Source organism: Carya illinoinensis, chromosome 1, assembly GCF_018687715.1.
Source record: "Carya illinoinensis cultivar Pawnee chromosome 1, C.illinoinensisPawnee_v1, whole genome shotgun sequence".
NCBI classification, from domain to species: Eukaryota; Viridiplantae; Streptophyta; class Magnoliopsida; order Fagales; family Juglandaceae; genus Carya; species Carya illinoinensis.
The window spans coordinates 43,481,639-43,508,840 of record NC_056752.1 but is presented as its reverse complement, the minus strand read 5'-3'; the positions used below and the strand labels follow the sequence as shown (position 1 = coordinate 43,508,840).

At 35.6% G+C, this 27,202-nt stretch overlaps 1 protein-coding gene across 1 annotated transcript; it reads left to right on the top strand.

Moving 5' to 3' along the window:
* Positions 1-5,061: 5,061 nt before the first annotated feature.
* On the top strand, positions 5,062-27,050 carry LOC122276136 (myosin-6-like). The gene is made up of 38 exons (XM_043085640.1): positions 5,062-5,518; positions 6,126-6,254; positions 7,508-7,651; positions 7,912-8,057; positions 8,148-8,307; positions 8,464-8,522; positions 8,642-8,801; positions 9,047-9,196; positions 9,267-9,403; positions 9,474-9,620; positions 9,729-9,830; positions 10,254-10,311; positions 10,404-10,505; positions 11,362-11,399; positions 11,572-11,698; positions 11,773-11,943; positions 12,067-12,198; positions 12,300-12,409; positions 12,489-12,549; positions 12,831-13,008; positions 13,137-13,342; positions 18,811-18,930; positions 19,144-19,242; positions 20,677-20,889; positions 21,063-21,202; positions 21,408-21,537; positions 21,629-21,703; positions 21,821-21,991; positions 22,389-22,535; positions 22,713-22,895; positions 23,319-23,450; positions 23,532-23,602; positions 23,691-23,790; positions 24,043-24,099; positions 25,600-25,656; positions 25,807-25,887; positions 26,013-26,095; positions 26,385-27,050. Exons 1-38 carry the CDS (start codon positions 5,516-5,518, stop codon positions 26,497-26,499), a joined length of 4,494 nt encoding a protein of 1,497 aa, XP_042941574.1. The 5' UTR covers positions 5,062-5,515; the 3' UTR covers positions 26,500-27,050.
* The last annotated feature ends 152 nt before the right edge of the window (positions 27,051-27,202 follow it).

Sequence of the window (27,202 nt, the reverse complement as noted above, 5' to 3'; positions counted from 1 at the left end):
ATATGAATCCGATCAATGAGCTTTTGTTGTTTTCAACGGACATAAAGTAAAGGGTCTTTCTTTTGGTCATCATGAAGAAATCCTTTACTCTCTCTCTCTCCACCCTTTGAACTTTTACATGATGATGGCAAATCATAGATGGTGGCATCGGTGGGCGTGGAACAATCATTATCATTATTTTTTTGATTCACAAAAAGACAGTGATCCAGAGGAAAAAATAGACCCCAAAAGACTATTGGCATCGAATATTACCCATCGTTGGTGGACCCTAATTCATGGAAACAATATTTTAGAACCCTCTAGTCTCCTTATTCAAAAGTCTCAGTCAGTCCATCAGCTTTGATAATTCCTTTTTAAGTTAACTCTTTTCCTACCCAAATTTAGTGGTAGGTTACACTTAATTTGGGTGGTTGAGTTTCCAAAATTCCAAGTGTAATTAATGATGGGCAGAGGCTTACTACCTATCTAGTACCCAGTTTATTTCAAGTTTTCTTATTTTTTTTTATCATTTTTTAAAGTATTTTTTTAACATCTTTAATAATTAAAAAAATAAAATAATATATAATTTTATTAATACTCACTTTTTTAATCGTAAAATAAAAAATTAAAAAATTAAATATAAAAAGACTAGTAGATGGATAATAATAAGATAGTAACCCTATCATTATTCATTAAGATTATCATCTATAATTATGTAATGGAAAAGAAAATTGTTATTTGTACTTACATAGCAATATGTATTGATGTGCTGTCTATTGATATAGTGAAAATTATAAAATTTGAAATTTAAAAATTAATTTTAGAAAGAAAACTGATAAAATAATTATTGTAAGTAAAATTGTAAATACATGTAACACTATTTTATGAAAAATATCATTCTTATATTTTTAGTCATCATATTATTTTGACTAAAAATATAATAACTCCTTTTAGCAACTCTTTTTGTCACACGCACAGGATTACCGAAATTGTTACCATCAAATCTTTTTAGATCTGACTTTTGCAATTAAAAAGAGATAAACTTGTTGCCTTCACATGTCATCAAAGTCATTGGAGTTAATCCAAACGGTAATCTATCATTTTCGTTCTTGTGTTTCCTTATTGTATGGCAGAAATAAAAAATGAGTTCATTTATTGAATGGTTTGTTTGTAAAGATTGAGTTATCTCTTTCTATAATGAGTGATGTTAAGTATTTGTTTAGGCAGAATTTGTAGAAAAGCACGAGCAACAGTGAAGTCTAGATTAGTCCAATAGTGTACTGGTGGAGCTCTAAATGATTGATATGAAGATATCCCTGCATATATCTGACATTTGATATAAGTTTTTATTGATAAATGAATGAATGATGATATTTTTTTTTTTTAAAAAAAAATTATGTATTGATCATTTGATATCATGTTATAAGGTGATGAAATAGTTAACGATGGTTGAGAGACTTGTAAATATTATTATTCTTACCAAATTCATTGACTCATTGATAGGTTGTTAGGAATTGAGATGGTGATTAATACAAGAAAGAAAAAAGATTTTTTGCATGATCCAAATTTGTCTTTCAATGCAATGCACCTAATGGAAAAACCTTTAAATCATGGCTGAAAAAGTAATTTTGCAAATTTGCAATGCAACAATTGTCAACCCCAGGCAACCTTTTCAGCTTTTCTTCATATATTGAGTACTTAAATGATTGAGTTATTCCTAAGTTATTATATTAATAAGTTCGTGGGTAGAACATTCATATTATTTAAATAATAAGATTTTATTTATAATAAATAAATTTTAAAATCTTTACTTTAAATTAAATTATACCATGTTAAGGATATGTTATCTACACCGGGGTGAATTTGGCATTTGGATGGAAATTTGGATTTCGGAGACACAGACAATGCAATCTGTAAAAAGACAAAATTGCACATGGAAATCCATATTAAAGTGGTTGGACTTTGGAGCCATAACCTTGTAAGATGGGGCCCACCTGATTTTATATATTGTATAGTCAAGCCCACTATCTCGTTGAAAAGCCTCGTTTAAGGAACACCTGTTTCCTTTTTAATTAACAAAATTTAAGATTGTTTAGGATTGTGTGAGACAACTTTCCCTAAACGAGAGTAACTTCTTTTTCTTTCAGAGTCAAACGTCGTGGGATTTTCCTGTCTTAATTTATACCTTTTTGGTACCAATTTTGGCCCACAATCTACACTTCCATTTAAGCTTTATATTCCAGTCCCTTTTAGATCTTCTTTAATTATACAGCCTAGATATATTAAAATAAGATATTTTAAATAATAATAAAATTTTTTAAATAAAAATGAGATGAAATAATTTTAATTTTTTTCCGTTTGGATGGCCAACATAGATGAGATAATTTTATTTTTATTTTCATATTTTTTAATATATTTAAATATTTTAAAAAATAAAAAATATATCAATATATTTAAAACTATTTTTTAATTATTAAGGTAAAAAAAAAAAAGAATACTTTTTACTATTGACGAAATTATGTTCAAAATGTGATGGGAAAAAGAAACAAAAAAAAAGAAAAGAAAAAGAGAGTACGAAGGGCTCAGTAAGGACAATGCTTTTCACTGTAGGAGGAGAGTTTTCACCACTTATGCGTCAGGTACAATAGAAGGGTTGAAAACTTCACAGATAAGACGGAGATGAAAATCAGTAAGATGTTTGGATGGACAAAACTCTCTTCCGTACAGGTAAGAGGAGATTTGTATCTGAACTGGCATTCCAAACCGGGACTTAGGCTGTGTTTGCTTTGTTAATTCATCTTAATTTATTTTATTTAATTATTATAATTTTTTTAATTTTTAATATAAAATATAATAAATAATTTAACTTTTTTAAATTCTTAAATAATAATATTAAAAAATAATATTTTATTTAACTTTTAACTTTTATCTCAATTCAATTCATCTCTATATCCAAACAGATCCACGTGAAAGTTTGAGATTGCGGTGATAAATATAATTTATAATTTTAAGATTTATAGTTTAAGTTTTATAACTTAAGTCATAAATTTTAATATTAAAAAATTATTTATATTTAGTAACTATACGTTTAAAGCACTTTTAAACACATTAAATTTATTTGTAAACAAATTAAAAAAATATTTTTTGAGATAGAAATGACGATTATTTGAATTTTAAAAAATTAGGACCATATCATTGAAAATTGTAATTATCTTAAAGTTGTATAGATATTTTCGTCAATTATCAATTTTTTTAAAATTTCAATTACGTTTCACATTATCTGAAAGAGCAAATTTATATTTTTCCTCAAATGTACTTCTTAGTTTATTTGAAATTAAAAATACTTTAATATGTAATATTTAAAAAAAATCAAAATTTTATACTAAATAACTTTTAAACTTATTTAAGCATTTTTTAAGATTTATATCGTAACACCAAACAAAACCTTAGTATTTTAGAACTTTTATTGTCCCAAATAAATTTTATAATAAAAATAATTTTACAATCTAAAATACCATAATAAATTATATCAATTTATAAATTTATTTATCTAAATCTTTTTATAACTTATTATTCTATTGGGATCGTTCCATCGATCCCATAACACGCAAAGTATTGTTCCCAGTGGTGGACTTGAGACCGTCTCATGTGTGATGTTGATATTTAGTGGATTTTCGAAAATATGCCGATTCAAAATGTTACAAAACTCCGTGGCTGAATTTACACTGCCTTTTAGAAATGAATTTACACTTGAAATCCAATACTGAGATAAGCATATTAAAGGGAAAATATAGGGCAATAATCGTCATGGCTACGGATACAACTAGATATTGTAATTAGAAAAAATTTATTTATAAACATAATTATGTAGTAATATATATACTAATTTAATGTGATTGGTTAAAAAATAAATTTTATTAAAAATATTATTAATTTAATTTTTAAATATAAAAAAATTAATTTTGATACTTAAATTAATAAGTAAAATAATTTTGGGGGCGACACTACGGGAGAAATGATTTGGAAAACAGTTCCTGGACAGGTATATCCTAAAGAAGAGGTTTATCGGAGATCAATAGTGAAACGACACCTCAGCTAAGCGCATAATCTAAACTTAAACCTGGTCGCACCATAGCAAACGGCAAAAGAGTAGAATTAACGGAAAATCCCTTCGACGAAATCAAAACCGAACGCAACCCCACTGCAAGCCGTACAACCTCCGGTCCCGGTGGAGGAGCTCCAGACGGCGAACGGCAAAATCATTTGTATCATTTTAGTTTCTGATAATTTTTTTCATCTATTTCTCACATATCTCTCCTTCCCCAAATAGATTTTTCCATTCCGTTTCAAATACACAAATTCCACAAACTTAAGCAATTTCTCTGTCTCTAAATCCCTGCTTTCGTTCCCAAGCACCCTCTTCTTTTTTCTCCTTTCTCTCATTTCCCACAAAATCCAATTCTTCAGATATTGCAAAAATAATTTCAAAATCCTACAAGGTTAACGGCGAATCAATGGTGGGAGTAAGAGACCAAATTGCAAATGTGAGAAGGGAGGGTCTGAAACGCTCATAATTCTTGGTGGCATTTACAACGCACATACAATTTTCTAAAACGCCTACTCTGGAGCAGCGGTCAAGGATGGGGAGGGAGGGAGGGAGCGACCCCGGGGGGGGGGGGGGGGGGGGGGGGGGGTGGTTAGTTGGGACGACGCAGAGCATCGGGGGGAAGAAGAAATATTTTTTCTTTATGAACCGCATCACACAATAATTTGGATGTGTGGTCTATGTGGCATCTTTTAATTAGACTCTATTATTTAGGGAAAAACGGGCGTACCTGCGTGGAGTTGTTCTCTTTGGAAAAATGGAGAGTACGGATGACTTGCGAAAAATGATCACGTGCGCCGAACAAGAACCTTCGCTAAACAAACTACCGACAGTAAAATTTTGAGGTACGTGTGCAAACAGTAGCTCGAATTGGCAGTATCTGCAAATAAAACAAATACCCATGGGCAAATCCGGAAGTCGAGCTTAATATTGAGTTTTACGCGTTAACGTTGTTTGTTTGTTGTGCTCTTCGATAGGGAAGCGGAAGCCAAAGCAGGGAGAGAGAGATACAGAAAGAAACAGAGGGAGAGAGAGAGAAAGTGCGAGAAAACAAGGGGGAAAATAGTTGCAAAGGAAGGATTTGGTCTTTTCCCACTGTTCTTCCCGCCTTTGCTTGGCTCTCTGCAACCGCATTTTCCCTTTTTACCTCCCCTACCCACATTTCATTTTTCCCATTGCTCAGCTATAGACCACCAAAATTCAAATTCCGTGCTGTTTGAGCGGTAAAAAACGGAGCATTTGCACTCGTTCCCGGTGCGGCTTCTAGTTCAAGGAAGGGTTCGCGCAATTAGGGACTTGATTGGATCGAATTTGTTTTGATAGGTGGGATCTATGGTTTGGTCCCATTGGGTGGTGGCGGTTGCTCTTGAAGGATTTTAGGGTTCATTAACTCAGCCTCAGATCTCAATCTCGTCACATTTTCGTTTAAAAATGGTATTTGCTTTCCTTCGGCCTGGCATTGTCTTCCCCTCGAAGTCTAGCAATTTTTTTTTCTCTCTCTATTAGTTTGTAAAAATAAAATAAAATTATGTGCATGTCTTATTTTTCACATCAATTCATGTTATTTATTAACTTATTTCCACGATTCTGTGCTGAAATTTGACTTGAAATTTTTGAGTGTGTTTCTGTGTAAATTCGAGATATATTTGTATGCTTGCATTGTTCAGCGGGAAGCACTGTAGTCAGGTTTTATCTTCATTTTTACTTTATCAGATTTCGTAATCAGATGTGTGAAAATAAAATGTTTAATAGGATACTTTTGAAAGCATTTATCCCACAAAATTTTCATTTGTTAATGATTAACGACTGGTAAAATCTAGTTAGCCGATTGTGGTAATTTTTCTGGGGAGGCAGGGGCACTCTCCAGCTTTATATGTGAATGGATTTCATTATCATCAGTGGTTGCACTCTTGCTGCTCTCCTCACCTGTTTGCTACCTTGCATGACGCTCGTATTATATGTCAATGTTCATCTTGCAAAGTACTATACTCACACTCTGCTCTGTATTATAGACTTTCTGATGAGATAATTAACCACACAGGTTGTCCAAGCCAACTTAATGGTGGGATCTCATGTCTGGATGTTGGATCCTGAGGTTGCTTGGATGGATGGTGAAGTTATAGAAGTTAATGGTGAAGATTTAGAAATAAGCTGTACATCTGGAAGGACTGTGAGTGATGCTTCTCAAAATTAATATGAAATTATTGCATCATAAGTGTGGATTTTGTTTATGATTAAAAGAATTTCATCAGCTTGTTTTCTTGTTGCTAGCTGATTCTATTCACATGTTTAAAACCTTTATTGGATGATTGATACTAGTTTATACGTGCCTTTCCTGATTTAGTGCCAATTGAGTGGAATAAGACATATTACAGGGAAAATTCATTAGAAGTTGATAACTGGTTTGCCTAATGTGGTGCATTTGGAGGGAGAGGAATGCTCTAACCTTTGAGGATTGTGAGAAGACCGTGGAGGAGCTAAATGATTCCGTTTTAGATCTCTTTAGACTGAAAGTAATAGTTTATGTTCGTCTGGCCTAGTTTTCAGGATTTTCTTGGTCCTGCTACTCTTTCTGGCTAGCTATATCTAATGTATACTCCTCGTGTATTTGGGTTGCACCTCTTGCTCATTAACAAATTTATCTTATAAAAATAAAATTATCAATCACATCCATGATGTTGATTGACAACTTTTTCTTTTTTTTTTTAATCGATAATTAAAATTTTCTTGAGCATGAAATAGACAAAGGCTGAGTACACGGGACATATACAAGAGTGTCGCCTATGCGTGCAGTTTGTTGATTGACAATTTTAAGAATTACTTTATGACTTATGTGCCTATAAAGAGGCTGAATACTTGAAGCCTCCTTTACAATTTATATCGTCAGGATTGCTTACAAAAAAATTAGATTGTCAGGAGTTTGATCCTTAATTCTACTATTTGTGGCTGTGTTTTTGGTCATGTTGCTGGTTCCGAAGCACTAAAATGGACTGTAAAATTTTCCGTTACGGTTTTTTGTGACCAAGGAATTAGCTTTCAAATGTAGGTACAAAAAGTAAGAGTTCTTGCATGCCTTATCATCTTTCCATTGTAAGACTCTTTTTTTTGATAAATAATGCGAGAGAAATTTAGTACTAAAATCTCCATATATCAAGGGTAGTGGCCTTTATTTCATCTCTTGGGAGGCCAAGATCCTGGAAATATGCTTGCTTTCTGCATTTTATTCTATTTTGCCCAATTATTTTAGAAAGAGTATTTATGCATATGGTGGTTAAGGTCCATTTGACTGTATCTATAGTTGGTTCTAAGTGTTCATGTGACATTATTAGAGCTTCATTTTATGTTTATGTATATAGTGCCTGCTTCATGGGGTGGTTTCCAACTTTCCGGTTGTGTAAGGGCTTATATTTATTTATGTTGTAGGTTGTAGCCAAAGCATCCAATGTCTATCCAAAGGATCCTGAATTTCCACCATGTGGTGTTGATGATATGACAAAGCTGGCTTATCTGCATGAACCGGGGGTTCTACAGAATTTAAGATGTCGTTATGATATAAATGAAATATATGTGAGTATTATTCAAAAGTTTCCCGTTCCTCCCTGTTCTCCTGTATTCATTTTGAAATGGATAGTTTCTTAATACGTTCAGTTGCTTCAGCAATATTTAATTCCTTTTTCATTTTTATAAGGTTTCTACAAAGTGTGGAAATGTATATTTATTTGTTGTCCACATTGAGTTTTGTTGCTGTCTATCATTTGTCATTTTTTAAGTAGTATATCTCTAATGGTTGAGGTTTACAAAGCTAAACTTTCTAATGGTGTTTCCAGACATATACAGGAAATATATTGATAGCTGTAAACCCTTTTCGAAGGCTACCTCATTTATATGATAGTCATATGATGCAACAGTATAAAGGGGCAGCTATAGGTGAGCTAAGCCCACATCCTTTTGCTATTGCAGATGCTGCATACAGGTATCTGTCGTATCCTGCTTTCAAAACTTATGGGAGTACTCAATGTTATTTGACATGTGTAAAAAATAAAAATAAAAATTGTTAATGTAGATTGATGATTAACGAGGGAATAAGCCAGTCAATTTTGGTTAGTGGGGAAAGTGGAGCTGGTAAAACAGAAAGTACAAAAATGCTTATGCAGTATCTTGCCTATATGGGAGGGAAAGCTGCAGCTGAGGGAAGACGGTCTGTGGAGCAGCAAGTTCTAGAGGTAACAATTTATTTGATACTTATTCAAATGGATGGTCTTAAAGCCGATGATTCTAATGTTGCTGTCTTATATGTTATGGCTTTTTCTTGGAAAGGAATCTTGCATGAATGCTAAATTCCAGTTGATTCACTGTTTTTCTTCTTATTTGTCTGGCAGTCCAACCCTGTGCTAGAAGCATTTGGTAATGCAAAGACGGTTAGAAACAATAATTCAAGGTGGAAACCTATTTCTCATATCAATTATTTTTTTCTCCTGATTTCTACATTTATGGTGTCTTGTATGTTCTGTTTGGTTGGGTGAAAATTTTTCTGAATTGTATATAACACAATTGCAGTCGCTTTGGTAAGTTCGTGGAGATTCAGTTCAATCAAAGGGGGAAAATATCGGGTGCTGCCATCAGAACTTACTTATTAGAACGATCCCGAGTTTGTCAATTATCTGATCCTGAACGAAATTATCATTGCTTTTATATGCTTTGTGCTGCACCACCCGAGGTAAATTCTTTTGGAATTTCATAGCATTGAGTTCGTGCTAAAATTTGTATATCTGTTGGATTGGTGTTAGAACCTTGGTTCCCTTGGATTCCATTGCCATAATCCAGAATAGTCAAAGAGTCACTGTAGTGGCATTTACAGCTTAGTTTTATAAGGGACTGTGATGCACTGACTTTAATTTTTTATGTCAAGTTGGTTTCCCGATTGGTTTTTCTTCACAATTCTAAATGACAATTGATTTTCAGGATGTTGAGAAGTACAGACTGGGAAATCCAAGAACATTCCATTATCTAAACCAATCAAATTGCCATGAGCTGGATGGAGTTGATGATTCTAAGGAATACCTTGCAACTAGAAAAGCTATGGATGTTGTCGGGATCAGTTCTGATGAGCAGGTACTGTGTGGTTAGTTTTGTTACAGCATATATTTGTACAAGAATCTCTACTAAAGTTTCTTGTTCTCAGGATGCAATATTCCGAGTTGTAGCTGCAATACTTCATTTGGGCAACATTGAGTTTTCCAAGGGAAAAGAAATAGATTCTTCTGAACCCAAAGATGACAAATCTCGGTTCCATCTCAAAACAGCAGCTGAACTTTTCATGTATGTGATAATTGTTTACAATTTTCTAGAGAAGTTAAAGGCAAATCCTCAATATGCATGTTTTATTTAGGTGTCACGAGAAGTCTCTTGAAGACTCGTTATGTAAACGTGCGCTTGTGACTCGTGATGAGACCATAACAAAATGGATTGATCCAGAATCTGCAGCTCTCAGCAGAGATGCTTTGGCAAAAGTTGTTTATTCAAAGTTATTTGATTGGTAGGTTTTAATGTACTTAGTAACATCATCATTAAGGATATGTTGTATCTGTTACTTGGCCTTCCTTTTTTCCTTTTGATTAAATGTTTTGAACGCTGAATGACTCAGGCTTGTGAACAAGATTAACAATTCTATTGGTCAAGATCCTGATTCAAAAAACTTGATTGGGGTTCTCGATATTTATGGATTTGAGAGTTTCAAGACAAACAGGTGCTTAACCGGTATGCTTTTGTTTTCATTATTTACAGAGGTTAATTTGTTGCCAAGGACAGGTTGAAATAATTGTGATGATCTGATGGGGGGGATGTCTAGCTGGGAAACATAACTTTGTGGGCTTGATGCCATTTGTATGTTAATTTCGTGATGAATCATATTTTTGTTCATTTAAATATGTGCTGGTCAGTTTAATTCTTCAAACACTCCGTACAAGGATACTTTTGGGTCATAGCTCGCTTCTTACCATTTTTTTCTGGCTCTTGGCTTTTCTTGAGGATTGCTAATGAAATGGATATGCTAATTTTGAATGATTTTTTAGGTTGTTATATAGATACATAATTACAGTTGTATGATTTGATCCTTGTTTGTTATATTTTGAGTTTGGCATTGTGTAAAATGTTTATTGGCTCTGTGCAGCTTTGAGCAATTTTGTATCAATTTGACTAATGAAAAACTGCAGCAACATTTCAACCAGGTTTTGAGCACGAACATATGCTGTATTCTTTAATTTCATTGATCTGCCACGTGATTTCCAACTTAGTTTAACATCAATATTGTGTTTGACAGCATGTTTTTAAGATGGAGCAAGAAGAATATACAAAAGAAGAAATTGACTGGAGTTATATAGAGTTCATTGATAACCAGGATATTCTTGATCTCATTGAAAAGGTTTGTCAGTTTTCTGGCTGCACTTGCCATCACACATCAGAAAGAATATTCATTTCACCAAATGTTCTATGTACACAAGTTATAATGCTCCAATGTATTTAATATATGTTAAGATTATGGATTTTGAAAGTTATTTTATTTGATTGCTTCTGTGTCTGCTTCAATCATTCCTTTTCTTGGATGCTATGGTTCACCTCTCTTGGGTCCTTCTTTTATACCTCCTGCATACTTGAATTTTACCCTTTTTTATCCTTCATAGTGAAACTGCTACTTGCATGCGTATGAATCTTCTTTGATGATATAGTGAGACAGTTGTCCCACTTGTCTTTTCTTCTTACATTTTCCCTTCTGGTTTCTTTAGTTTCTTATATATATGTTTAATTTTCCTCTTTTAATCTTTGATGAGCCCCTATCAGTCCAATGATAGGTGTTTGTGGCTAATGCAGTAGGGGCCAGTACTTGATACTAAAATCATGAACTTATATCTAATATCCATGGTTCCCCTCCCAGGTCCCAGGCTAAGGATTTCCTTCGTATAACAACAAATTGGACTTAATAAGAGTTCATGCATGCGTGTGTGCATGCACATACACACAGATAAGCACATATGATTGTGTGTATGTATATATATATTTAGACACAGATAAATATCAATGAAATTTTATCTTATCATGAATCCTAGTTGGCTGTATGTTGCTTTTGTGCAATTTTATCATACTTGTTCATCTAAGTTTTTTGTTCTTGTTTTCGTTGCCTTTATTGTTGTTTCCGTAGTTCAATTCTTGTTGTAGTTGGATTAAGGAGACATATTGATGAATGACATAATATGTGCTTTATTTTCCCGTTTGTAATTCAGAAACCTGGTGGCATCATTGCTCTTCTGGATGAGGCTTGGTATGTTTCAAAAGAGAAAAAATCTATTATTCCATTTTATCTCATTTAGTTTTGAAACAGTAAACCTGTTTGGTCCCTGCAATACTTTTTGTTTCTCAGTTTGTTCTTTTTCTTTAGAATTACGTATAAATTTATTGGGCGATTGTGACATCACCCTTGGTATTTTTTGTAGTATGTTTCCAAAATCAACGCATGAGACATTTGCAGAAAAGCTCTACCAAACTTTTAAAGAGCATAAACGCTTTAGCAAGCCAAAGCTGTCACGTAGTGACTTCACCATTTGCCATTATGCTGGGGATGTAAGTGTCTGGAATCATTTGGTTTGCATGGTAACATGCCTGAACATTTTTTGATGTGAAGAACTTTGTTTTAGGTCACCTATCAAACGGAGCTCTTTCTGGATAAGAATAAAGACTATGTTGTTGCCGAGCATCAAGCACTCCTGAGCGCTTCCAAGTGCTCCTTTGTTTCAGGCTTGTTCCCACCTTTAGCTGAAGAATCTTCCAAATCATCAAAGTTCTCGTCAATAGGTCTTCGTTTTAAGGTTTGTTTCTGCTGTATCGGTATGTGCAATCAAGTTTAATTCTTCCCATATGCTTCAAATTTCAAAATATTGTAAAATTTTTTTTTTTTTTTATAAGTAAAAAATATTGTAAACTTAAAACAGCAACAATTGCAAGCTTTGCTTGAGACACTGAGTGCCACCGAGCCACACTACATCCGTTGTGTAAAGCCGAATAATCTTCTCAAACCAGCCATATTTGAAAGTAACAACATTTTACAGCAACTTCGCTGTGGGGTAAGTTCTATTTTTGGTTATCTCAATATAGTTTGGTGTGCTAGTCAGCTTTTCTTCAGACATCTACTTGCGTAACTGGATTAACAAATGTTGTACTTCAGGGAGTCATGGAAGCAATTAGGATCAGTTGTGCTGGGTATCCCACTAGAAAGACTTTTGACGATTTTTTACGTCGGTTTGGCATCTTGGCACCTGATGTTTTAGATGGGAGGTACGCCTTTGTCATTTTATTCACTGGATTTGTTGCATTAGATTCGTATTCCACTAGCTCTAATTCTTGTTCATTTCAGCTATGATGAGGTCACTGCTTGCACAAAGCTTCTTGAGAAGGTGAACCTTAAAGGCTATCAGGTATGTTTCCATAATAGTGCTCTCTGTACTGCTTGAACGTTTCCAGGATGCCAAATTCTGCATTTTCCTTTTATTGGCATGGTTTGTTGCAAATGTCCATATTTAAATTGCCTGGCAGACCCACATTCCATAGGTTTTTGGGTTTTGTTGAATTATCATGTTGCCATTAAGCATACCGCTTATGAGCATTTATGTTGTTGTTGGCTGCTGTATCTAGCATGTTCCTAATATATAACTTCTGGATGGGAGTGAGACAATTTTTTGGTGCCTTTCTTTTGCAGATTGGCAAAACAAAAGTGTTTCTTAGAGCAGGTCAGATGGCAGAACTAGATGGTTATCGAAGTGAGGTCTTAGGAAGGTCGGCAAGCATCATCCAGAGAAACGTTCGCTCATATTTGGAGCGGAAAAGCTTCATCTTGTTACGGCTGTCTGCCATACATATCCAAGCCTTGTGTAGAGGTACAGAGTAGTGTAGTTTTACTTATTTGCATCTTGGTATTGATTCAAGGGATTATTGACTTTGGGATTTTGTTACCTAACATTGGAGATTTTTATGACTTAATAATGTGTTCTCTGAGTTGATTCAGGACAAGTTGCACGCCATCAGTATGAAAACATGAGAAGGGAATCTGCTTCTTTGAAAATCCAGAAACATTCTCGCATGTATCTTGCTAAGAATGCTTATAGGCATTTATACTTTTCAGCCATATCTGTACAGACTGGTATGCGTGGGATGGCTGCTCGTAATGAGCTTAGGTTCAAGAAGCAGACTAGAGCTGCAATTTTTATCCAGGTAAATATGAAAATTTTGTTCTCATATATATAGGAATATAAATTTTCTTCTCGTTTATTTTTTGGATGGAATATTTGCAGGAAGCTTATTAATGCTAATCAAGTTCCTCTTTTTATTTACTCTCATTTTTAAATTTTTGTTTTTTTTTTGAGCAACCCCTAAATGTGCTAGTTTAGAGTTACAAGGAATTCATGAAAAGACATGCCATGAAAATCAATTACAATCAACCAATGGAGTAAAGTATTGAAAATAAATTTCTAAGCTTATCCATTGACTGCACTTGATCTTCAAAACTTCTTTTGTTCTTCTCCCTCCGAATTCACCACCATAAACATATTGGAACCATCTTCCAAATTGAGGCGATTTGAGAGTTATCCTGAATGGCTTTCCAAGAAGCTAGGAGGTCAATTACCCGTCTCAGCATCACCCAAGCTCCATCCAAGCAAAACTTCATTCCATAGTGTCCTGGCAATCTCACAATGAAGTAGTAGATGGTTAACCGACTCTCCACTCTTTTTGCACATACAACACCAACACATGAATATGATTCGACGTTTTCCTAGGTTGTCTATAGTGAAAATCTTCCCCAAGGAAGCTGTCCATACAAAAATTTTTGCCTTTAGGGGCCTTTCTCTTCCAAATACTCTTCCCTCGGAATGGATTTGTATTGTGCATTGTCATGGCTTGCTAGGAACGGACCCCGAACTTCCCTTTCTTAGAAGGGTACCAAAGATCTTGTCTTTGATTCCCCCCAACAAACGAGTGGAGTACACTAAGTCATAAAACTTAAAAAAAACGTCAATTTCCGAATCCTGTGCATCTCTGAGGAATGTAACATTCCATTGGGGAATGCCGTTAGAGAGTATGAAGAGGTCAGCAATTAGGCTTCTTTCGTACTTGCCATATCATAAACTTGTGGATAAGTTTCCTTGAGTGCCCTATTGCCACACCATACATCTTGCCAAAATTTAATTTTGAATGCATCATCCATCGTAAGGAGGGTATATCTTGAATATGTGTCCCAACCTCTTCTTCTATGCTTCCATAACTCCACACGGTGAGGCCCACTCACCTCATTGGAACACCATCCTCCCCATGGTTCACCATGCTTCAATTCGATGATGATTCTCCACAAGGCCCACCTCTCATTGTGGTATCTCCATAGCCACTTGCCACAAGCTTTGCTGAGAAATGAAAAATTGCAAGTTTTTTTTTTTTTATAGGTAATAAGTTATTTTAGTGATATAAGGATGGGCATAGCCCTGGTACACTGGAAGTATACAAGTACATACACCTATTTAAGAGTTAGAAATAGTTACAAGGAAATCATGGAAGCTGTGGCCATTAAAATCTAGAGCAATGGCCCACAAGAACAAAGTCTTCTAGAAAAGATTCCGAAACTCTTCCGAGGAATGTTCATGATCCTCAAAAAGTCTCTCGTTTTTTCTGTTCCAAATACACCAAAAAATGCAAATTGGAGCCATCTTCCACACCGCTGTGATCTGTGGTGTCCCAGTGATCCCTCTCCAGCTTGCTAGAAGATAAATCACCCTACCTGGCATTACCCATGCTATTCCCATTCTGCTGAAGTAGTTCCAAATCTCACAAGCAAACTCACAATGTAGGAGTAAGCGGTCCACCGTTTCACTACTATTTCTACACAAACAGCATCAATCCATAATTATTAGGCCATGTCTTTTAAGATTATCAATGGTTAGAATCTTCCCCAGAGCTACTATCCATATAAAGAATGTGGCCTTGGTGGGTGCTTTACTTCTCCAAATATTCTTCCTAGAGAAATTGTGCCTTTGTTGCAAGGTAATAACTTCATAAAAAGAGCGAACTGAGAATTTCCCTTTTCTAGAAGGACTCCATACTAGCACATCTTCAGTTGTGGCAACAATAGGGACATTATACAGCAAGTGAAAAATTGCAAGTTTCTGAATATCCAAGCCTCCTTGAATAGAGAGCATATTGTGACCCATTTCATTAAGTGAAATTTGAACTTGTCGTCCCCCCCCCCCCCCCCCCCCCCCCCCCCAAAAAAAAAAAAAAAAGAAAAAAAAGAAGCCATGTTGGAGTTTCTCCAAGTGATGAGCCACCTTGGTGGGGAGTGGAAATAATGATAGGTTGGCAAGTTGGGAGGAGTGCTTTGGATTAGGGTGACCCTACCACCTTTGACAAATACATCATTTCCAACTAGCCAATTTCCTCTCCATTTTTTCTGGAACATCATCTCAAATAGATATTGATTTCAACGGAGCACCCAACGGGAGGCCAGGATATTTCATAGGCAACTGAGATATCTTCATTCCAAAATGGAAGCCATACTCTCCACATTAGGAACATCCCCCACTGTTACTACTGCTGATTTGGCCAAGTTCAACTTCAACTTGATACAACTTCAAAGCATAAAAGGAGAGCCCTTAGAGCTTGGATTTGATCACGTCAAACCCCACAAATGATTAAGGGTCATCAACGAATAATAGATGGGATATGTTGAGAGTGTCAATTTGGCCTCCCCCACTGAAAACCCAGATATTCCACCTTCCACAACACCTGAGATCATCTTGCTAAATGCTTACGGGCGTTCCATTTTGTTATTCCCTTTGTTCTTTATATGCTTTTGTTGCATCGCAATAAAATGAAAGTTTATCAATGCTGTCAAGTTGCCTTGGCCGGCCATATAACTAGGACTTGGATGGTAGTAAGTTTATTGAATTTGGGTGGTCTAGGAGAAATTTTCTGAGTTCGTGACTCTTCTGGTAGGCAATGGCAGAAGATCATGCTTTTGGCTTGATGTTTGGTGTGGGAATGTTGCATTAAAATTGTTATTTTCTGACTTTTATAATGGCTGAGAGCAAGGACACTTCTGTTAGATCTTAGATCCATTAGAGCCAGGATGCTTCCCGTGTACTTGGCTTTGTCTATTTTTAATAAAATTCCTATTTACTGATAATAAAAAAAAGAAAGTTAATGGACTTTTAGGTTGTTTGGGAACTAGAATCAACAGACGATTCATATTTTTATCTGCTAGTGGGTGTAGGCGTTGATAGGTTGTACTAGGCCTGCACAGTGACCCGGTCCGATCAGATTTGGGCCAGATCCGATCCGACCCACAGATGAGGTAGTATCAACCCGACCCAACCTGAATAGTAATTCGGGTCGGGTCAAGCCCATTCTTCTTTCTTTCGATCAGTTCACCTTCATAATTTGATTTGCAGACCCACACAGCCACGCTTTGCAAACTCTGCCTCTCGCACATCGTCCGTCCCTCATTTTCCTCTTCCTCCTACTCCTCCCCTCCCAAACTCACCCTCCCTCTGCAGGTACACGTTGAGGGGCTCCACATAGTCTTCGAAGTTGAGGGAGGTCATGGCCCACAGCAGATCGTCGCTTCTCCCTCTAGCACTTGTCAGATGCCTCACCAGTGATAAAGTTTATTTCATTTTCTTTGAGATCGTCGACGACCTTCACCTCAAGAGGAAGCAGAAGCTTTGGTTGGAACCGGGATCTTGTTGGTTTGATCTGACATCGAAGCGAGTGCTTCGCATGACCGGATCTTTTTTCTCTCTGCTTCTGATTTCTGAGAAGGAACCATTTTTTGGATTTTGTACGCCTCTCCAATCTGTTTCTAGCATCCAGAATATTTTTTGGTTTTACTTTATTATCATTTTTCAGAGCTTGATTTTGTCAATTTAGCTGAATTCCCCTTTAGATCAAAGTAATCAGCTCTTCTATTGGTTTAGATGGGTTAAACTTTGGGTTCCTCGAACAGTTCAAGGTGGTGAACGGCTGTTAGGGTTGGAGGATAAGTTGAGAGTGGGATTGATCGGGTCATCGGTTTCGACCGATAATTGTTTGTAATTAACCGTGATTGGGATTGATCCGATGAACCCGACTTTAGTCGGGTGGTCCCATGTCGGGTCTGTTGGATGGATTGGGTCCAAGCTTTTTATGCACAGCCCTAGGTTGTACTGGAAGCCTAAGAGAAGTAATGAATTCAACGTCAATTGTTTTTATTAGGTGTTGAGAGGGCCCAGTAAGGATCAATTGCCTTTGATCCTAGCAAAATTCTTTGGAAGGGTCCTTTTTGTTTTTACTTTGGACAGCTAGGAAGATTCTAGCTTGTTGCATGTGTAAATCCAGTGGAGAGTTAATTGACTATCTATTGTTTTATTTCTCAGCCAGTGGATCATGGTCTTTTGTTTTGTCATTATTTGGGGTTCAATATGTGTCTCCCAAGAAGGTGGTTGAAATGCACTTAAGTTTGAAGACAATGTGGTATTAATTTTATATGCAATGCAACCCTGCTTCCTGTGTACTTGGGCAACACCTACTTCATTATCATTAATAAAATTATTTTACCTATTAAAAAAAAAGAAGAAATGCAATGCAACCCCTTTTTGCCGTATGAAGGCTATGCAAATTCTGTTTTTGTAGATCTCTTGGATTTTAGATTGTAATATTTAGGTGAGCCTTTTGTTATATTCTCTGTACACGGACTTTTCTTTTGCCTAATAAAATATTTATTACCTATAAACAAAAAATAAGATAAAGATAGGAAGAGGCGCACACTTATCAGTTGGGATTTCATATAAAAGAAAGGAAGTGTACCTCATACTTTTGTTTTGTATGGCTTTAAGTTTTAAAGGTGATTATTCTTTATGTTAGGATCACAATTCATGTCCTATTCTCTCTTGGCGAGGCATACATAACAAGGAAAATTCTTCTTGTCATCCTCACACTTCCCACACCACACTTATTTTAATTTTTTTTCATTTTTTCTATAATAAATATGTAGTGTGTAGATGATAAATAAAATAATTCAATTAGTTTAATAAGAATAAAATGAAATAAAAAATAATATTTTAATATATAAAATGTGTGGTGTAGGATGATGTGTAGCATTCCTCATATAACAATATTTAATTTTAAAACTCTACAAGTAAAGCCGCTAAAGTCTTAGTTTTAAAGGCTGTATTTGAGATGTACTGACCAGTAATAGTGTATTTTCATACAAATTGCATAGTAGAAAATTGATGACCAAAACTATCTTTATTTAATCTTTTATTATGGTGCAACTTACCATTTTAAAAGGGTTACTTTTTTCTGTTGAGTAGCAGTCTTGATTGCACAAACATTTTTTTTTTTTCCCGTCTTCTATTCTGGATCACTAACAGATCATAGAGGGAAGGGGGTTCTCTGCAAGGACAAAAGTATACAGAATGAAGAAAAAAACTAGTATTGCACAAAGCTTAAGACCAAAAGCTTTAAGAAGCCTGAATGTTGGAAAAAGTGGTAACATTGGAACACCAAGGCATTTGTTTTCCCGTTTATAAAAGTATTGCTGGGCTTTAGTTTTTCCCTGCCTTTTAGGTAGATTATCCTGTTAATAGAATTCTTATTTACTGATTAAAAAAGGTAGATTATGCTCCCTGATTCTATGTGAGTTCATGCTGTCACAGAGTCAATTCCGAAGATACTTGACCCGCCTTCATTATCTAAGGATAAAGAAAGCAGCAATAGCCACACAATGTGCATGGAGGGCAAGGGCTGCACGTCGAGAACTACGGAATCTCAAGATGGTGATGAGTTTTTTTTATTTATTTTTTATTTTTATGGCAACATTTTTTTTAATATGTTACAATAACTCCTCATATATGGAAATATTTATAAAAATTTACGTGCTCTAAGTATATAAATAAATTGGTTATATACTGGTTACTTCTAGTGCTTGTGCTTGCATTGCATAGAGTGATCATATGTGGATTTTGTTTTATTAAATGGCTGTCTAACAGGCTGCTAAGGAAACTGGTGCTCTCCAAGCTGCCAAAAATAAGCTGGAAAAACAAGTTGAAGAACTGACCTGGCGTCTGCAGCTGGAGAAGCGAATGAGGGTAATTATTTTCTTGTGTTTAATTTAATCCAGGATATTTCAATTTAGCTGTCATTTGGGTAAGTAGCTGTCCTGTTGTATCTTTGGCTTGCTTCAAGTATCGCAGGATTTCCTTTTAATTGAAATTTACACTTTTTTGTCTGTTAATACGAGTTGCTTCTATGATAAAAGAATTCTGTGTAGGCCAAAGGAGTTATGTGATGGTTGCAACTTTCAAAACAGTGTTAAAGATGTGTACAAGGTCCTTCTTCCATTTTTGGCTACACCCATTGTGTTAACCTTATCTGCTGTCCATGTTTGATTTTCTCTTGGGGTCCTCAGCTGGAGATACATGTTGGTCCATTTCCTAACTAATATCTTAGGATTGATGCTTCTTCAATCATAACTTAATACAATAAAACCTCTATAAATATTGGTACCACTGATATTTTTCTGGTGAATCATTTACTATCTCTTCCAATCGACTTCCCTTTTTGGACTGAGTGGGTTGTGCCTCAGCAGGTGGTGGAGTTTGTTTTCTGATGAGGTTCATTTACCAATTTAAATGTATAGAGGATGGTTCCCCCATGTTACTGGGGTGTATTTAGTAGGAACATAATGCTCGTACCTTTCAAATTTGGGAGAAGATGGTGGTAGAACTGAAAACCACTATGTTCAACTCTCTTTATATTTGGATGGCTGCTCACAATAATTCCCATTGCTGTAGTTTCTAGAATTCATGGACTCCTGTCCTTTTTCATCTTCTTCTAGTTGGTTGCTCTCTTTCGTATACCTTGTGAACTTGGGTTGTGCCCCTATGTGCTTTTAATAAGGTACTTAAAAAACGTTTGAAAATGGTTGCACTCTTAGGCTCCGTTTGGATGTTGAGCTGAGTTGTTCTTTATGAATAATAGTGAGTTGAGATGGTGGAGTGAGTTTTGTGGGGTCCACCTAAGATGAGTTTAGATGTTTTTGGATGTTAAGATGAGTTTAGATGTATTTATGGGAAGTTGAAAAAAGTTGTAGGTTCTATGTGTAAAGATGTGTTAATTTGAAAAAGGTTGTGAGTCCTACGTATAAAGAAGTTTTGAGTTGAGATGAGTTTAGTAATTTGAGAGTTGGGTGTTTGGATGTTAGATTCATTTTAAAATTAGTTCCAAACAGGGCCTTAGTGTGAAATTTGGCTGCTGTCTGTTTCTGTGTACAACTTACTGGTGCAGGGATATAAAGCTGTTTCGATATTTGGTAATTTTTTTTTTCTATCAGCATTGGTGCATCATTTGACTTCTTCTAAAAATGGTTCTTTTCTACCTCTATTTCATCCTCTGTTGAGAAAGTTCATGGAGTTTCGAAGAAAAACAAAGATGCTTAGAATGTGGTGTCTTTTACACATTGTTCTGGAAACTCTAAAGGTATCTAGTTTTACTTATTCTAGTCATGGTGTGTATTAATGCAGGCTGACCTTGAAGAATCCAAAACTCAGGAAAATGCAAAATTGCAGTCTGCTCTGGAGGAGATACAACTTCAATTTCAAGAAACTAAAGCACTACTTATCAAGGAGCGTAATGCAGCCAAGGAAGCTGCTGAACAGGTTCCAATTGTACAGGAAGTTTCCGTTATTGACCATGAAATGGTCAATAAACTTACTGCTGAAAATGAACAGCTCAAGGTAAGGTTGCTGAAATTCTGGCATTTATATGGTGCTTCTCAGAAAGACCTTGGTGTTGCTTCTTGAATATGATCTTGGTTTTTATCAGAGGCGTTTAAATGTTTACTTCTGGAAGTGGATGCATTTGAATTTACTCATATTGATCATTTCTTTATGGCTGTTGCATTTTTTAGGCCCTGGTAAATTCTCTGGAAAAGAAAATTGATGAAACAGAGAGGAAGTATGAAGAAACAAGCAAGGTTTGTGAAGAGCGGTTAAAGCAGACTTTGGAGGCAGAGTCAAAGATAATTGAATTGAAGACGGCCATGCAAAGGTTTCATACTACGTGTTTACTTCCTCTATCAGTTAGTGTCCAGCGTACCAATAAAAAAATAAAAGTTGGTGTATGGCATGAATTGTTTTGGAAATTGGATCAATTGGATTTTTCTTGATTTGATTGGGTTTGGCTACCATGCTTTGAATTTTGATGCATTAGATAAAAGATTACTTTTCTGAATTATTGTCAATACTTTTCTCAGGCTTGAAGAAAAACTATCTGACATGGAAGCTGAGGACCAAATTCTGCGTCAGCAGGCATTGTTAAATTCTCCAGTTAGAAAAATGTCCGAACATTTAGCAATTACAACACCTGTAGAAAATGGTCATCATGTAAGTGAAGAAAATAAAGTGTTTGTATGCTGTTTATGTATTGTCATTGCCCCTGTTATATAGTCCTGAGAGAGGACTATACTTTTTACAGGAACCACAGAGTGCCGCACCAGCAAAAAAGTTGGGTTCAGAGTCTATGAGAAGATCCCAAATTGAAAGGCAGCATGTATGCACTTGATTAAAAGGAAACAAAATATTGAATGTCTAACTATTAATTAATTTTTTTCCTTAATTTTTGTTGCGGAGATTAAATTGTTGATTCTCGTATTATTGTCTGGTGCAGGAGAGTGTAGATGCTCTTATCCAATGTGTGACACAAGATCTTGGGTTCAGTGAAGGAAAACCAGTTGGAGCATTTACCATATACAAATGTCTGCTTCACTGGAGGTCATTTGAAGCAGAAAGAACTAGTGTGTTTGATCGCCTCATTCAGTTGATTGGTTCTGCAATAGAGGTTAGTTGATGTATAGAGAAATTGTTGTTCCTTCTTTGGCCAAGTGTGGGATGTTAATTAGAACATATGACCTAGATATCTGTGATTTGGAATGCTTGATTACTAAAACTCTCATTTTATTAGCTTGAGAAAGACATAATATTATTTTCCCTCTTTCGTTTTCTAACTATCAAAATATTAAAAATATAGTGAATAAATAGAAGGACAATGCTAGTTTGCCCCCTGGGTTTGACCGCTAGTTTATTTTGGGTTTTTTTGGGTGTGGTTTGAAAAGGCTCCTCTGTCCAGAGCACCAGTCTGGCACTCCCCTCCTAATAAAAAGGAAAAGATGGAATTAGATCAAGCTTAGTCAACTGAAATCTAACACGGTTGGAGCTTGTGTTGACATTTCTTGCAGAGCCAGGATAACAATGATCGTATGGCTTATTGGCTAACCAACACATCTACGTTGTTGTTTTTGCTCCAACGAAGTTTAAAAGCCAGCAGTGGAACCGCAGCGCGGAAGCCTCCCACCCCAACATCATTATTTGGGAGGATGACTCAAGTACTGTGATGATTATGATATATAGACAATATGTATATACAATTTTTTTTTTCTATATATATTTGCATGTGTACGTTTGTGTCCACGCATGTATGCTTTGGCGCAAATGTACGCATCTATATACAGAATTAAATTTCATGAACATTATCATCTGATTGTTGATGGTGTGTTTCCCAGGGTTTCCGTTCTTCTTCTGCCAATCTTTCAGTTGGTCCAATTGATATAGTCCGCCATGTTGAGGCGAAATATCCTGCTTTGCTTTTCAAGCAGCAGCTTGTTGCATATGTGGAGAAGATATATGGGATTATCCGAGACAATGTGAAGAAGGACTTGTCACCACTCCTTTCTTCGTGTATCCAGGTATAGTGAATCTCAATTTTCCAGCACTGTATCTGTGCAATGAATTGTCTCCTTTTTTTCCAGTACGGATTTTCGGGGCTCAAATTTTGCAAGACAAGTAATGCCGGCTACATTCATGATTTTAGTATGAATTCAAGCTAAAGCTTATCTTTGTTTATATTTCATGGTCATTTTTTCCCTGAATCTGAAGTAAATTATCTTCTTTTAGCTTAGTTTTACTCATTATACCCAGCCATATACAGGGCATGACTTTTATGGTAGGCTTGCTTTATTTCCTCTATGTTTGCCACAGAAGGTGATGAAAGCCAGCTAGGTTTTCTAGGTTGATGTCCTGTGCTAGCCTGTAGTCCTATAGCACTGATTGGTTTATCATATCTTAACTAGCAATTTTCTAATACCAGTTATCTGTCATCTGACAATCAGGCACCCAGAACATCAAGAGGAAGTGTTTTGAAGTCATCTGGGCGGTCTAATATGAATAGTCCCCTAGCTAGTCCCTGGCACAGCATCATCGAGAGCCTTAATAATGTTCTCTGTTCATTAAAAGAAAATTTTGTATGGAGTTCTTTTGGAATATTCAAGTGAATTATTATCTTATTTTTGAGTTTTGGGAACTTATAGTCAACTTTGTTTCAGGTTCCTCCAGTTCTTGTTCAGAAGATATTCACTCAGATTTTCTCATATATTAATGTACAGCTCTTTAATAGGTAAACTGTGTTCATCTGTGTGTGTCAAGATATGTTATAAGCTGCCAGTATAACTTATGGATGCATCACTTGTTTGATGCTGCTGCAGTCTTCTCCTTCGTCGAGAGTGCTGTACATTCAGCAATGGGGAGTATGTGAAGTCTGGGTTGGCTGAATTAGAGCTATGGTGTTGCCAGGCAACAGAAGAGGTACTATTTTGAAAAGTATTATACCTAGTGAAGGTCTGTTTGGCATTTGTTTAACCTTACCCTTCCCTTGGGCAGATCTTTGTAATAGCACTCAATGAGCTGTAGCTCATTCAACACTACCTCCCCCATAAGAATGGGCTGGAGGGGAAGTTTGTGGGTGTGTTTAAATCATGTTCAATGTATTTAGTATTCAATACTAAATACTAAAGAATTGTATTTAGTATTGTTTGTTTGAAGCTTTTATCTTTGCAGTATGCTGGCTCATCATGGGATGAACTCAAACATGCAAGGCAGGCAGTTGGATTCTTGGTATGTCCTTTTCGTGTTGAAGAACAACATAAACATGATTTATTGAGTATTGATCTGACATACATTGAAGAAGCCAAATGTAGAATTAGGTTTAAGTGCTGTGGAAAATTTTCTATGGGATGAAGAAAACATATTCATTAGGTGGTATTTTCATATCAATCACTTGAATTTTGGGTTAATTTTTGTTTCTTTAATTACTGATATTTTTTTTTATTTCTTTAATTATTCAGAATTGGTAAGATATAAAAGTCTTTCAGATATTAGTCATCAAGCAATAGGCTGCATGGTCGAGTCCAAATTAAGGCAATGTAGTTTGAGAGACTGATTTGAAGTTCTTTGAGTTACTACAGAAGTTATCGTATCTTTCCTTCCGAGATATCTCATATTTATGCAAATTGTTGGGCTAAAACTCTTGTACTGAATGATGTTAATTTTCTGGATTGGAATTAGCTTTTCTTCTGCTTTCTAGGTATTTCCTTTGTATATGCCCCGTGTACTTGGGTTTTGCCTATTCTTGGTAATAAAGTTTCTTATTAATTAAAAAAAGAAATTATGCAAATTGCTGGTGTCATTTTTTCATTAAAAAGGCACAAATTTTGCACATTATTTGGGAACACTTATCCACATAATACCTTTACCATCCACATAATCCTAAGTTTCATAATATCTGTTAGTCAAATCCCTAATATATCCATCTGGTTTCACATTGTGCTGCAAGTAGCTTTTGCTACTTGACGGTGTTAGGTTGACTTCAATGCCATTTGTCACGATTTGTGGACACACCAATTACTTCTGGTCCTTACCCCAAAGGAGCTAGTCATTATTGGATTGCTTGTGGGCTCCTTTATTGTTATTTTATTTATGTATTTATATGTCGGGGAACCTCTCTAAGGCACCCTTTAGACCCACCTCTGCAGAGTAAATCCCGGTCCTATGCAGCACACCCTCGGAGGTTCCTTACAGGGAATTGGTTAAATCGCTGGTTTTTCACCAGGGGGTGTGGCCCAAAGGATTGTTTGCACCCATGAGGTGTTGAAGCTTGGACCTTGAAGGGAGTGATACCCCAAGACCAAGAGTTCCACTTGTGGGATCTATTACATGCAAACATTTCACAGTCCATGTGGTTCAAAGTATCACATTCTTTCAACCAATTGTTTAAACTTTTGCATGTGGAACTCTTACATAATTATTGGATAGAGACAATAAAGTGACGTCTCTTGTTACTTCAGCCTCTGAATTTATAGCTCCTCTGTATTTAGTTATTTTTATGGGCATGATTTTAGGTTTCTATTATTATTATTATTATTATTATTATTATTTTTAAAATTTTATATGAAAGAAATTTGTTAACGTAGTTCTGTATGGTTATGAGCATTATTTTTCTTCCATCATGTCTGCTTTTGTTGATGGTATTAAATATGGACTCTAATGCAGTAAATAGTTACTTTGGCTCTGATGGATATGATATTAAATCTCAATTTTCCTTAATAAACTCTGCAGGTTATACACCAGAAGTCTAGAATTTCCTATGATGAAATTACTAATGACCTCTGCCCTGTAACTCTCTCTCTCTCTCTCTCTCTCTCTCTCTCTCTCTCACACACATACTTCATTGCATGATTTCTTTAAGAGTTTAAACTGATAGGACTGGCTGCATGTCTAGAAAAATATTGTTCTTTCGTACTCACAATTGCTTATGGTCTTCAGATCCTGAGTGTTCAGCAGCTATATAGAATATGTACGCTATACTGGGATGACAATTACAACACTAGAAGTGTATCCCCAGATGTAAGCCAAAAGATCGCTAAAAATATTTTTTTAAATTGGTTCTAGATATTGGTTTCCTTTTCTATAGTTGGCGTATATTAGATATGTAACTTAGCAATGTGTTCCTGCTCCTGTAATTTGTGTAGGTCATTTCCAGCATGAGGATTCTAATGACAGAGGACTCCGACAATGATGATGGCAACTCCTTTTTGTTGGATGATAATTCGAGGTTTGCATACAATCATTTCTAACTGTAGGAAATAACTTTGTGTCTATATACAAAAAGAACAATTCATAAGAGATCTTTTCAAGGTTGGATGACAAGGAATTCTTTTTCTTTCTTGAAACAAGAAGAAAATGCATCCAGGGATTTTTTTTTTTTTTTGGTTGAAACTATAAGAAAATAAAGATACGCACATTTTTATTTATGTTACGATGATATCTAGTGATGGAGAGTAAAAGAAAAATTCTACAACTTGTGTTCTCTACTTGCATTAATTATAATTATGTAAATGCAGCATTCCTTTCTCGGTTGATGATATTTCCGGTTCCCTCCAAGAGAAGCATTTTTCTGATGTAAAGCATCCTGCAGCACTCTTGGAGAATCCAGCCTTCCAATTTTTACAGGATTAAGGCCGGGGTTCCTTTAGCATTTTTTATCCCTGTGGTGCGTCAAATTTAGTCAAGGATTCAACTGAAACTTCCAACTCCTGTCAAAGCCACTGTAAATCCAACCCCTCATCCCCCCTTCTCCTCTTATATTTTTCCTTCATTTTAGCATCCACTGTCCTGGAGTAAAATTATTCTTTATATAAGCAATGTAAAATTTCCATTAGGCTCGTTCAGATAGTTAAAGAGACAGACCGGGACAAGGATAGGTTTTACACTTTTGAGTCCACCACGTGCTTTTCTTCTGTATTTTCATTTGATTTTTTGTTTTCCCTTTGGCCTTTGTAACGGGTCACTTGAGGCCAGCATTCTTTGTAGGGATGGTAGGAAGGAAGAAAGTTACCGATAGTGAGGTGGGAGGAGCTGATCTTAAGGCTACTTCTTCAGTCCCCCACGTATTTAAAAAGCAACAGAATGTGTTAGGATATATCTCTGTATTGTAATTGAGCTGTAATATAGTATATTTCTTCTCGTTTCACTCCATATATACAGTTGCAAAGGTTACTTACAATTCACTTTTCTTGCATCATCTACTTGTTGAGGCAAATCTTTTTTCTTTTTCTTTTTCAATTGAAGCTTAATGAGATGCAAAAGCTCCTCCTTGTAAAAAGGTAAAGAAGATGATTTAAGTTTACTGTAAATTAAGTTAGACTTGTGATTTGATATG

What these genes read in the sequence shown, in the direction of transcription:
- LOC122276136 (XM_043085640.1), top strand. An exon ending in CTGTAGAAAATGGTCATCAT is followed by an intron (nt 21,538 to 21,628) that starts GTAAGTGAAGAA and finishes TACTTTTTACAG; the next exon opens with GAACCACAGAGTGCCGCACC. An exon ending in TCCTTTCTTCGTGTATCCAG is followed by an intron (nt 22,896 to 23,318) that starts GTATAGTGAATC and finishes TCTGACAATCAG; the next exon opens with GCACCCAGAACATCAAGAGG.